General features: G+C 38.6%; 1 protein-coding gene across 1 annotated transcript in view; it reads right to left on the bottom strand.

Moving 5' to 3' along the window:
* LOC121322259 (cordon-bleu protein-like 1) overlaps window positions 1-9,603 on the bottom strand; it is a 42,622-nt gene extending 33,019 nt beyond the window's left edge. Inside the window, exons 1-2 of the mRNA XM_041261951.1 lie at window positions 9,077-9,603; window positions 8,505-8,588 (exon numbers count right to left, since the gene is read on the bottom strand). Of these exons, the coding sequence (XP_041117885.1) occupies window positions 8,505-8,554 (50 nt within the window). The 5' untranslated portion in view covers window positions 8,555-8,588; window positions 9,077-9,603. The remainder of the gene's footprint in view (window positions 1-8,504; window positions 8,589-9,076) is intronic.
* Window positions 9,604-14,329: the final 4,726 nt, after the last annotated feature.

Genomic DNA, 14,329 nt, shown 5'->3' with positions numbered 1-14,329 from the left:
TGTGTAGCATGACTGATGTAATATATATTAGTTTTATTTAGATACGAGGAATGCACAATCACTTGAAGATAAAGTATGTAATAGTATGTCAGCATGAGGATTGCACAAATTAGTTCACCTGCTGGGATTCAAGTGAATAATTAATTAGTGAATGAATCCCGGCACAACTGCATCTATAGTGGCATGAAGCACTCGCTCACGGTTGTGTGTTCGGCGAGTGGAGAACGGATGTTGAGAGGAGAGAAAAAAAAAGTTAAATTACAATTGCTAGTTCATGCTGGAAGAACCAGCAATGATACTTGTTCGTTTGTCTGTTAGTCCTCTGTGTTTAGTATTAGTCAGTTTTGTTTGTCTATTTATTTTGGCCCCAAGTGCCGTGTGCTGTTTTGTTGAAATCTTTTATTAAACACATTAATCGCAGCCATAGCATCTCAGTTTCACCCCGTATCATCTGTGTTTACTGCTGATTATTGAACCTGACACCACCACCCACATGCACCACTCAAGCCATCCGTGACACTTCCTAATAAAAATAGAATCATTTTCTACAGCTTTGTGTGTTTCACACTTCCACAAGCACAGCTAAAGAATATAAGTACATGCAGTTGTTTGTTACAGTCATTTTAACATTGTTGCACTTAACCAAGCCTCTCCTGGCTAACTACTCAGAGTTTAGCTCTGGTACATTGCAGAAGGATTTTCCTCTATGTACTGTGCACTACAAATGTTTTCAAATGAAGACGGATAATGGCTTTGCAAGGAGTGGCTCTCACAGCTGTGTCTGCTGTTTCAGCACTGGTTTTGTTAATAGAAGCTATTTATGTAGTAATTAGAGGCACAGCCATTCCAATCCCCCAGCTGATATTTGCATATGCAAGTGAAACCTGAAAATTCTGAATATCTGACTGGCTTTGCAAATTAGATCATCTTCTGGTATCCACTCATCAGTTTAATTAATATGCATAATTTTGCTTGAAAAAAAAAATGAAATGCATGACCAACATGGAGAACACAAATAAAAACTGCCATTGCTTATCATGTGTGCCTGTTGAACTTGAGCTAACTGTCAACAGAATGTAGGAGTAGCTTATATCAACCACAGACAGTAATTTTGTAATATCAAATGTCTCGTATTGTTGTGCATAACAGCACAGAGGCGCTTACAATATGGTACCTTGACAAAATAAATAAATACATTAAAATGGTAGTATAAAGGGAGACACACCACAATCTGTGACTCCATAATATAGTATCTTTGTTAAATTTAGTGTAAGACTGAGTTTTTTTGTACATGTTTAGTTTAGTAAGGATCAAAAGCAACAGATTTTTTTATGCAGTAAAGTATTTACTGTTCTACCCCACAATCTCAGAGTTAAGGAAAGTATGTAGGATACATTTAGTATCCATTCTCAGTCACTGGAATTCTTTATCACCTTGAAAACATCACTACCAACCAGGCCAGATTAAAGATATCTAGTACTGCATTTACACAGCACAGATCTCAGGCAGAATAAACATGAAGGCAGATGAAAGCTATTATCATCCCACCAGAAAGGTCAGGTTTTTGTGGGTTTCTTTTGGACAAATTACATTTATAAAGTGAATGTAAATCTTCCCATCAAAAATACAAGTCTCAGAGAAAGAAAATAAAAAAACAAGAACGTAATACAAATAATAAGGGTGAGTGCCAAGCATCCCCGGGCAGTGGTGAACTGGCATCCCCAGGCGATGCAGGCTTTGCAGCCCTAGGCAGTGCTGGACAGGGCTGATCGGTCCCTCGGAAGGCGACGGCAGGTGTGGACTCTTGGGAGGTGACACCGGGAGGGGAAGCCAAGAAGGCGGCAGCGGGAACTCCACTTCTCCGCCTGGTGGTGGTGCTGGGAGCTGCAGGTAGTCCTCCCATGGCAGTGGACATGGGAGCGGCAGGTAGTCCTGGAGGGTTTCTCCCTCTTGTGCTGGTGGAGGTGGACACAGCAGGCACTCTTCCTCTGCTGGTGGAGGCAGAAAAAGCAGGCACTCTTCCTCTGCTGGTGGAGGTGGAAACAGCAGGCACTCTTCCTCTGCTGGTGGAGGCTGGAAACAGCAGGCACTCTTCCTCTGCTGGTGGAGGCGGAAACAGCAGGCACTCTCCCTCTGTTGGTGAAGGTGGACACAGCAGGTAATCAGGTAATCCACTCTGCTGGTGGCTTGGGCCCTGGAACTGTGGGCTTCGGACACACCGACTCCCCCCTCTTGGGCTGTGGACACACCGACTCCCCCCATCTGGGCGTTGGATGCTCGGGCTCCCCCCTTTTGGGCGCTGGACACTCAGGCTCCCCCTTTTTGAGTGTAGAATGTTCAGGCCCCTCCCACTTGGGTATAGGACATTCGAGCTCATCCCACTCAGGCGTAGGACATTCGGGATCCTCCAGCTATGGCGTAGGACAGTCAGGCTTCTCCCACTCGGACACAGGACTGTCGGGCTTTCCCCTCTTAGGTTTTGGAGGTGATGGGGTCATCTGTTCTAGGAGCCAAAACCATTCAGGTGCACCTGACACCTTCCCCTCTGAATAGATCTCCCAGAAGTGTGGGTCTACATAGGGGCAGTCCTCCCTGTCACGCCAGAACACGGCACAAGGCGAACAGGGAAGCCCCTTCAGTCCTCCACTGCTCCTGTTCTGTTGCCCAGTCCGCAGGTCCCCATCGGGTTGGATCCCGTCACCACCACCTCCTCTTCCATTCCTCCTAGGGCTTCTGTTGCTGACTCTGCTTTCTTCCCTTCTTTCCCATCCTCTTGTTTAAAAAAAAAACAAATAACATTTTCTTCAAAATAAATTTACCCGCAGTACCTAGTCTGGTCTAAATCCAGGAGGCGCTGGTAATCCTATGCTGGACACCACATGTGACAGGGATGGCTGAGTGGTGACATCAGGGCAGAAACAACGACTACACAGACAGTACTCAGGTGCAGAAGCGTACTGCGCAGCTATTTTTATTTTAACACAAAAATAAATAAAAAGATCATACAAAGGTCACAGCTCACAGGGTGAAAATAAAAAGGTTGTTCAAAAACAAATCTCACACATAAAAATTAAATTAAACAAATACATGTTGGTACATTAAACAAATACGCTGGATCTTCCAGCAGTCGCACAGTTGTTTTGGTTTTTCACTTTGGTTTTGTTTTTCTCCTCTCTCCCTCCCGTTCCTCCTCTCTAACATCCACTTTGAAACAAGGAAAACTGTAGTTTTTTATACTGGTGACCATCTTCTAATTAGCAACAAATTAATCAATTAATTAATTTGGGAGATGACCACCTTCTACATAGGGTTTTTGAGATGGGGCTTCCCCATCCATGCTGCCAAATAATAACACATGGCTTCTCACCGTCATATTTAAATAATTACAAAATACGTTTAAATTAAGTAATAACAAATAATCACTTGTTATAACGAAACACAACCCCATACATTTTTAAATCATAATTCATTGTGTGTTACCTAAACACAAAATACAAACACACATTTTACAACAAAACAATACATTTTCCCATCACTAAACAATATATTTATGTTTACATGCAGGGCTTTGCCCTGCCCCTTTTAATTATGTGCAGGGCTTTGGTTAAATGAAATCTTGTGTTAAATGAAGTGTATTTTTTTTTCAGGTTTGCTGGTGTAAAACAATAGCCTTGGAAAGGGGACCTTGTGGTGATTTTAGTTAATAGCAGACTTTATATAGTCAAAGAAATCTTTATAGTCAAAGAAATCCAAAGCTGCACAAAAATAATAAACAAATAAATGAGTATTACACTTAAAGAGTAGATAGAGCCTAGTATCTATTGTATAAATAGACTTTTCCAAGTATTTTTTTTTTGTAATTTGTACAGGATTAGTAAGGAGTGGATTAGTCCCACCTGTTACACCAGTTTTAAACCATGAAATACAATCATGTATTCCATTATGATAAAAAAAAAATAGTTGCTTAATGACATTATGGTTACAGAACATACAGTGTTCTGAAAGATATATACAAGACACACTTTATCACATAATAATGATGTCCAAATAATGCAATACAGTACAATAGTCTTTTATGCAGCTGTAAAGATAATCAGGTATGCAGAATTTGTTCACCAGTGGGCTCTTAAGACGCTTTTAAAAGTAATATACATTGTGCTTTATAATGATAAACGTTTTACATTGTACTTTGCTGTGTCCAGGTGACTATATATATATATATATATATATATATATATATATATATATATATATATATATATATATATATATATATTTGTCATTTTGTAATTCACTTTAATGCAAACAGTAGCAGTTCTTACATTTTAAAATATATGGTACAACACACCTCAGTAATAGCCAATCATAAAACGAGATGGGTTGATATTGTAGCATTATAATCACTTGATGTTGTTAGACAAAAAAAACAAACCTACTACTTCAGTAAACATATCTTTCTCAGTGTCTGTTCATCTGCTGACCCCAAGTGCATTTGTATCTCTTAACACCCATGTTATAATAAAAACACTCAACAGTCAGATTAAATGGTAGTAGTAAGAGTAGAGTAAATAAGCATGTCTAGACAGTGCGGGGCACAATTAGTGGCTTGGTAGCAGCCATAGCATAAACAATGCCAGGCACTTATGATGCTTGTTTATGGAGTTACACATGGGACTTCAAAAGCTTTCACAAAGTAATGTAATTGTACAGCTCTCTGACGTATAACAGTGGCCTTACAAAGCACTTGTTTTTTATTTTCTCCCCAATTTGGTAAGCCCAATTATTGTTTATTTCAACCCAGCCCACCGCTGCCACCCCCTCATTCTGCAAGCCCGCCATGCAGCCACCTCAAAGCTACAGCGTCGAAGGACCATGCAGCTCTGTGCAACTTATACCAGTTTCTCGTTTCACATGTTTTCTGCGGGACAGCTTGACTAAACCATACAGAAAAGCTGCCAACTAAATTATGCAAAAAATATTGGATCTGAGGTCAAAACTACTACAGTGATTAGCATCTAGAGATTTATGGTCATTTTGCTATATTTACATTCTAACACAGAATAACTATTATTCAGAGTTCTGGATGTTGTCCACAATGTCTGTTTTTCACTTGTGGGGCACATAAGGCATACTTTCCATAAAACATAAAAGGCTCAGTATTCCCTAGACAAAACAGCTACCCAGAATTAAGCATGAACTGCATTTGTAAAGTATATTTTTGTTCCAAAGACAAGGCTTTCTTCTTGCCCTGATTTATGGAGCGAAATGTCATTTACCATTTTATTTACCCACAGTTGATAACATATTACATTTTTCAAATCCCCTCAGCACTTGAAACTTGTCTCACAAAAGCCTAATGCCTAAAAGCCTATGCTGGCAATACACATGTTATTTTCAAAGGCCTGAAGAGATCACAAAGAAAACAACTAACAGCCTGGTAGTTGCAAATTACTACACTTCATCATGTTTGAAGCTGACTGACTAACAGAAGGTCACATATCCTACCATTCAAAGGCTACTTGTTTTTTTTTTTGTTTTTTTTGTAGTTGGTCGTTAGGGTTTGCAATAGTACTAGGTCTAAGATAGTGTTTTTTTTATGTTTTATTTATTTAGATAAATAAATTAAATTATTTAACTGCTGATTTTCTCCCCAATTTAGAATGGCCAATTATTTGTTCCCCTCACTGCAGCAATTCCCTACACAGCACAGGGGAACTGAAGGTTCAGTGAGCGTCCTCCGATGTCATGACCAAACCATTTTTTTCTTTTACACCCAGCAAGCTACGGGCCTCTGGAGGACAAAGGCCAGCCCTGCAGGTGTCTGCCTAAGCTCACTGGGTGCCTGGCTGATAGGGTCTGTTGTAGCACAACTAAGAGAAACAGTCCATGACAGTTTTGCTTCCCTAACCCACTGGAGAGCCAGAGCCAATGCAACACTCCCTCTAGAATCCCCAGCGAAGACCAGCGACTTCGGACAGCCAGGAGGTGAAGCTGTGCTGCGCATCTCGTGGCCCTGCTTTTGCCAGGTTGGGGACCCTCCCGATCCTCATAATGGTTCAAAACAACAAAGTTACTGTAAGTGCAGCTTTGTGTACAATGGCAGAGTTTTGACTAAATTAGCATTTCTTTCAAAACGAAATTCAGTTTCATTGTTTTGTTCCATTATGGGAGAATGAGGCATTCTTTGATGTCCGTGAAAAGTGTTCTCTTTTCCTCTAAAACGAGCACAGCGACGGTACAAACCAAGTTAGCTAGACTTCTCTTTTGCTAACATACGGCTTTTTTTGTGTGGACGGCCAGCAATTTATTTTCTCAATAAAGAACAATGGTGCCTTTTTTCCCTCTTAATAGAAAGTGTACACTTACTCAGTGAATGCAAGAACAGTAGTTTTCTGTCTTGGTAGTCTCAACATAACAATAAGGGAGAGGTTAGGACTTCTTCAGTGAGGTTATGCTTCGGGAATCCCTGCCTGTTCTTGCAAGAACAATAATCACATGATAAAAGGATAGGTTAGATTACATACCCAAGTGTGAATGGATGAAGCCCCAAAGTCCAATCTAATGATTTTTCTTTTTCAAAAGATGAACAAAACCACAATTAAGCTTACTATATACCTGAACAGTGCTGAATTTGCATCTAAGATAAATTCTTATAATCTTAACTTTGCAAATGTTTTCCCTATTTAAAAAAAAAAAAAAAAAAAAAAAACCTCAAATGAACAAGAAACATATTTATTTGCCTGGATAGAAGAATACACTGTGTAAAACATATATTTCTGAAGTCGTTGCTAAACCTCAAAGCAGTTTATGTTTTCTGCAATTAAGCCAAAAGATGACTATTAATTTGGATACTGGAACCGCTACAGCTACTGGGAATTTCCAATCTGATATTAAAGGAGCAGCAACATTTTGAAAAACAAAAATGACACTAAGCCCATTTCAGTAATGCTGCATGGAACATGTATAGTTTCCCATTCCCAGTTAAGGCATTTCTTACTAGTTTAACAACTTCCCTTTTGTGACAGCTGTCATGTCATTTGTTTAATCTATTTTTATTTTATTGCATACGTTGCAAATTCTTGAAGCATTTGCATGACAACAAATTAAACAAGTTACCATTTAAAAGTTCAATATGGATAGTTTATCTACAGGAGAGCCTTGCCAATAAAACTAGTTCATATAAGTGCCTGGTCAGGGAGCCGTCACAGTTTGACAGGCTCATACTAGGATTGGAATTTTATCCTTAAGAACTTTTTGGAAGACTGTGATACCATTTCCTAGCAACGGATTATCAGTCACAGCCAGCTTTATAATTGAAACTTAAAAATCAAAGGCATTTTAATACGAATATTGTAATGTGATGTTATGGAATGTATAGGTGTTTATTTAATTTTTGACATCTGAAGCATGCTGGGAAAAGGGTCAGTGGTGGTACAAATACATTTATTTGTTGTAGGTAACCCCAGCAGAACTCCTGTTCAATTGTCTGACCTTTCGGACACAGGTTTTTATATTTTCATCTTTTCTGTCTGGCTTGCATATTCTGGACCTGTACACTCTACCTAGCCTGTTCTGGTTATCAATCTCCCTCCTGACCTTAACACACCAAACATACATTGGGGCCACAGTCCTTGTGGAACCAATTACCTACTCTTACTTTTTTAATCAAAGTCCGTCAGATATGCTGTCTTGCCCATCACGACTGAAACTGACTTGACAGGATACATTCCAGGAATTCCATAACAAGTCATGCATGTGAACCAAAACAATTTACACAGAGGTGTTTGCACTGTGTTGCATTTAACAACCCCTGTGTAAACTCATAAGACCATTTTAAACTGTGGCTGCAAATCATCCTGCTGTAGCTTGTCCTTTAAGTACCAACTCACCACATTCACATTGAAAGTCAACACCCTTTTTTATTCATTCTATTGAGATGGGATATCTAGTTGGTGAATTCAATCCAGGGCGATTACTCAGTCCTGTAAAATGTTCTAAAAAAACAAACTGAAGCTTCTCAGGGGAGTACAGGCCAGTCAAGTCAGCCCTTTAGTAAAGCAGACTCGTTTTATTTTGTATTCATTGGTTTAAAAGTTGTATTATTCAGTATTTGTAGAGAAAACCAGTATATTTTAAAAAGCATCCTTACAAACAATAATACATTGAAATGTTAAGAATATAGTACCAATAATCTGTAATTATAAAGGTGATTATGTTCAATAAAGCACTACAAATTGAATTGTTAATGTCCGGTAGATGCTGTGATCGGAGCCTTCCCGTTTATTACCTGAGGGTTTATCATGAATGAACAATAGTTCTGTTCTATGAGAGGCTAAGAGCTTCATGTAAAGCAATATACAATCGAATTGTTAACTATTTGCTGTCTATTATTATTATTATTATTATTATTATTATTATTATTATTATTATTATTATTATTAGCCAGGTTTTGTTAAAAAGTATTAAACGATCATTTCTAATAAACAAGCCATTGCAATTAATACCTGGTCAGAGTTAGACATGACGAGTCGTCCTGAGATTGGTGATGATTCATCCTTGTGCAAATTCCTGCGACCTCTTTGAAAACTCTGGCAATAGACAGGGAAAATATACACAGAAACATAAACCACAGATTTTGCAAATCTATGTGGTGGTCAACCTGTTAAACGGGACATTTTGGCATTGCGCAACAGTGGACACTTTGCAGCCACGTCAAAAACCCTCGAACTCGTTCTGCACTACTTTACAGATAAAGATTACATAGCCAACAAACACAGCAGAACACTTAGATTGAGGGAAAACAGAACAGAATAAATGCAATCACTCAAATTTATACAGCAACGTTAACCACACACAGCAGCAGATCTGTGCGGATTGGTACCCATTGAAACCTAAATAACAATTTGCAATTTCAGAAACAAAAACAATATTACAACTTTTGTAATGATGCGATTACTTTAAAAAACAAACAAACAAACAAACAAAAAACATACATGTATTTATTTATGTGCAAGTTTTGGTCCTTATTTCCCTTTCCCTATACATGCCCAACAAGCAATACAAAGAAAACTCCCACCTTTCTTTCCGTAGTATTGCTTCAGGAAACAGCTGCTCCTCTATTTCAAACCGCCACCAGTCTAACTCGGTCTGTTTTCACTAAACCAGCAGACTACATTTTCAAGTCATGACATGATGATGGGTGGCAAAGCCAAAGCTTTTTTTTTTTCCATTTCACAGTTAGAAGTTAATTTTCCAAAGCATTCTTATGTCAGCTCTGGCACTACAGCTCCGGCATTTCACGCAATCCTGGCACAAAATGTTTACTGTGTAACTGATTACATTCTCCATCGGTCTTCGGCTCCAGAAGTAAATAGCATATGTTCAGAGTGAGACACAGTTTTCAAGTTTGACCTCCTTTTCACATTCTCTCAGTGAAAACGCATACAATTAATGTTCCCATTCTTGCCACAAGGAGCGATTTTGTTTTAACAATGCTTACTTGTTACAGGTAAGTAGCAGTTCGTTCCGACAGAAGCTTAAAACAGAGACGTGTCTGTTAATAATGAATAGGGCATTTGATTTTAACATTGTTTTTTTTTTTTTTTAAAGAAACGTCCTTTTATAGTATTTCGTTTGAGCCCCCACATAAATTAAACACTACTGTATATAGTGAAGTACTGTATGCTGCTAAATCTATAGTAAAGGGCACTCAATGTAGAATGATGGAGCAGAATCAAACACACATCATGAGACCATTTAAAAGGATTTCCCTTTTTCAGAATCTCTCACCATCATTATAATATGTTGCCAGCTTTCCCAGCTGGAGTGACATCTGTACCTGCCGAAGCAGGAGATGCAGTGTTCTGGTTCCAAGCGTGCAAGCAGAGGGGAATCCAGACTTAAGAAAAACACACCCAGGGGCTGAATTGGGTTGTACAGGTAATCACAGGGAAAACATAAACAACCTTCTGGGTTGGCTTAATTCTGCAGAAAGTGACTTTCATTCAGAGCAACAGTTTACAGTTTACAAAGAAGGAAGCATTTTGTGAGAATGTGGGTAGAAAAATATACACCCTTGCCAGGCATAGCAGCAACATGTGTCACAGTCTAACAGATTCACGATCAGGGGAGGCTCACCTTATACTTTTCTCAGAACCAAACCACAGGCTATGTTTCAGGTTACAATCCACCATGTTAATTAGAATAAATGTACTGTACTGTTATAACATGTACATAAATCCAACCATACAGGGAATTAAGCATTTCATGCTTAAAACTGTTTTGTTTTGTTTTGTTTTTACAATATATTTATGTCATCACTTGCACCAAAACCTCTGCATATGCGCCCAAAAAACTGGTCAGAGCTTAAGTGTGATCGTGCAGCATGTCCTCACTTCACAAGCAACGCTTGCTGCGCAGCATCTGCATAGGATAGGGCCAGTTGCATCACCAGTTATCACATACCTCAGTTTTATAACTGGTCATATTTGTTTAAGTGTGCAAATCAGGGGGTTTAAAATATTGAAAGTTCATGTGTAAGAGGTGCATACATGTGTAAAATGCAGGGGGTTAAATGATATACTGTATATATCATTGTAAACCCATAGAAACCCTTAAAAAATGTATTATATTGTGACAGGGCAGCGTTGCAGGCCCAGGTGGTATCAGCAGGGACAGAGACGCTGCAGTTTAAGCGCAGCTGCACTGTTTAATAAACAGAATAACACAAAGTACGAACAAAAAGGCACATGGGACAAAACAAAACTGTTCAGGCTGGGCAGAGCCTTCACTGAACTTCATCAAAACAAAACCAAACTATTTATTTAAATTAAAAACAAATCCTGTAACAAGCAATATTCACTCACCAACTCCTTCACCTTAATAGAGCCCTGTGCTCTCTATTTATAGGATGTGGCCGCTCCCAATTAACACCAATTGTTCAATTAGGAGCAGCCACATTCTCACATGTATTTTGGCAGGGATAGACAATTAACCCCATTTCTGCCAGCCACCACCAAAACAGTGTGAGCCCAGGCAACCGTGGAGCGACGTCTGGGTTACCAGGGGGAGCAGAGCAGGAGACCAGGCGACCACCTGTGCTTGGTGGTGCCGCGACCTGAGAGTCAAGCCCAGCAGCCAGAGGTCCAAACATGCAACCTGGGTGTCTGGGAGACCAGGTCAAGGAAACCAACCCCCAGGAGCCGGGCTGTGGCACAGGGGCGGTGGTTCTATATAGCCAGCAGCTCCCTCATCTGGGGTTCTGGCCAAACGTAATCCTGCAGCAAAACTGCTGCTTGTGAGTTATAAAAAAAAAAACTCAAAACAGCAAAACTCCTTACTTATGAGTTACTAAAAGAGGAATCACCAATCAAATTTTAAAAAAGTCACTCTCCTCCATCTTAAAGATTACGGTTGGCTTGTTAGAAATATCGAGAAGAATTTACCACAGAATGGTCATTCATTAAAAGAAGTGGAGTGTCTCAAAGTGACGTCTACTGTGAATACTGCCAGACAGACTTCTCTGTGAAACACGGTTGGTGTAATCACTCTATCATTCACATAGCTACGAAGAAATAAGCAAAAGCTGATGCCCCCCATTAATGTTTTTGTGCAAATGGGTTTTGAGGGTTAGCTCGCTTTAAATAATGAATTAGTTATTGGATACTACTCAGCATGTTGTGTTTTGATAGTTGCAGAGTAGTATAAATGTACCTAAATAAAAAACTATTTTAAATCTTTATGGAGGTGTTGTTATTTTTATAAAGTTGAGGTTAAATATTTCACTCCAGGTTTAATAACACTTTCTCTTCATTACTAATATTTTAACTCAGAATAAACAGTATTCCAATTAAAATAAATAAATACATAAGTAAATAAATACATAAAATCATAGTTGAAGTATTTTCTATTGGGGTTGATAATTTCTAAATGCCATGTATTTACAATTACCAAAATTATAGAAATTACAAACAGCAAAAATGAGGGCATTGGCTTGCCAGACTCTAAGAACCTTTTAATTTCTAGGACTTGCAGCTCCTGGCCTTAAAAAAAAAAGAAGAAATCCGCTAACCACCACGAAAACACCACAAAACAATATTATTTACAGATAGGGCCTTGCCCTGCCACAATTATATATATATATATATATATAGATATTATATATATAATATATATATATATATACCGTAGATAGTGGGAATCCTACTATCACCCTTAAGGATGCAAGCTAATAACCGGATACAACGTTCGAAAAAGACAATTATTGTTAGACGGTCAATGTATAATGTCTTTAGTCATATACATAATGACGTACCTTATATATTATATTTATCTCTATTATATAAATAATCACGAATTCACGAATTAGATATTTACAAAGAATTTTACGTATATCTATATATATATATATATATATATATATATATATATAAATAAATATGAATTAAGCCTTCTTAATTGCACTGCCTTGCTATTCAGTACAGTGCAGTCACAGATTCACAAATATTACATAACTTTCAACCCTGCCCGCATTCAGTTTTAACAAACTTGTTTTGTCATTCAGTTTCAATTTTATTCCAATTGGAGGAGGGCATTGGTTACTATGGAGGCTATACACAAGGGGAAACCTGTTTGAGAAAAACAACAATACTGCTTCAGATAAGGATAAACTGTGTTTCCACCCAGGCTATTCCACAGTAAGAAGTAATTAGTTGTAATCATCTTTGTAAGGAATATGCATTGATATTATTACTGGTTGCTGAGGCTATTTAATGAGCTGCATAGTGTTCAGAATGGTTCTCTAACTGGGTCCAAGAGACCCTGGTGGTCCACAGAGATTGTCCAGGTGGTGGAAATTATGAATTATGGAAATGTCTCTTTTTGCACAATAAATATATGCAAGCGTATCCTCCAATAATTTTTGCTCCAGTGTAAATATCTGTCCACTTGGAATAAATTTATGCTAAAGATATTCAACTGCAATTGAAAAGATTGATGAAAAGATATAGGTGTTCAAAGGATCATGACTCAGAAGTTCCTGCAATAACAAGGACACTTTGACTGATCCAACAGGTGTTACTTATATTGCTGACTAGCAACTAGAACAGAAGAGCAGCTTCTGAATTCAGGTCAAAACATTTAAAACTTAACAACAAACCAACAAAGAAACAAACAACGAATTTGGGTATTTCAGTAATTGTAATAATAACCATTTAGAATGATTGCAAATGCCATAGATCCTTCAAAGTTTACAAAAGCTGAAGGTTATGTGTGAGTAAAACTCAATTTCATTCACGGCTGACATTTAGCGTATGTGCTTCAGGTGCCCTCTTCTGGAACGGTCATGTTAGAGCAGGTTTACAAATTCTGCAATGGCCATTATCATTCCGAGTGTATTCTTTGTTAGTAACACCAGCTATTGACGAACTACTAATTGATTAAACATGTAAAACTCAGTCTTTTCATTTAATTTAAAGTAGGAGGCTGGAAATCCTATATTGAAGGCAGGTGGGTGTGTGTGTGTGTGTGTGTGTGTGTGTGTGTGGGTGTGTGTGTGTGTGTGTGTGTGTGGAGGGCGGGGGGAGGGGGGCAGGCTGTTTGTAGGGGTCTAAAACTGCATATCCTGGGCCTAAATATGTGTCTTGTTTATGTGTCTTGTTATTAACGTAGACTTTATAGACTCTATTTATGACTTTCAATGTAATACTGTTGTAGCTCAACTTTGACATAACGTGTCTCCACGGGAGCAACTCAGATCGATGAGCCAACTACACAGCTGGTGTGCGTAGGAGACGGAGTAAACAGTTTAAAAGTGAAAGCAAACGCAGTTAACCCATTCATTAATGACTACATTTTATGCTATCTATGTATCTATGTTTGCACCGTGCCTTTTAGCACATAAAGACCAAGACACCTCAGCGCCCCCCCCCCCATGGTTGATTTGAATTTTCACTTATAAATATTTTTATTATTTTGCACTTTAGTTTGTACCTTCACGTTTTATGATTTAGAATTGAGCACCTTGTTTTTGTGAATGTATGCCCTCACCTCCCCTGCGTATTATAGATTACTTATACTTCCTTATAAAAACGAAACAGCAGCGGGCGCGTTGGGGTTAAACTTTGCTCTCCAGGCGGTGTGCTAGTCCTTGTGCGACTGGTTGATATTTTTAAAGATGTTTGTGTCTAACTTCCTTTTTCTTTGTTTTAAAACTTGTCGGGAAAAGCTTCCCCGCGGTTTCCTTCAGACTTGCCCTGGGAGTCATACAGCTATGACTCTTCTTGTCCCGCCCCATAGCAACAAATACACACTCCTGATTCGCTGGTACAGT

This window comes from Polyodon spathula, chromosome 10, assembly GCF_017654505.1.
Source record: "Polyodon spathula isolate WHYD16114869_AA chromosome 10, ASM1765450v1, whole genome shotgun sequence".
NCBI lineage: Eukaryota > Metazoa > Chordata > Actinopteri > Acipenseriformes > Polyodontidae > Polyodon > Polyodon spathula.
Note: the sequence above shows the minus strand (reverse complement) of the source record. Positions and strands in the feature narration are given on the sequence as shown.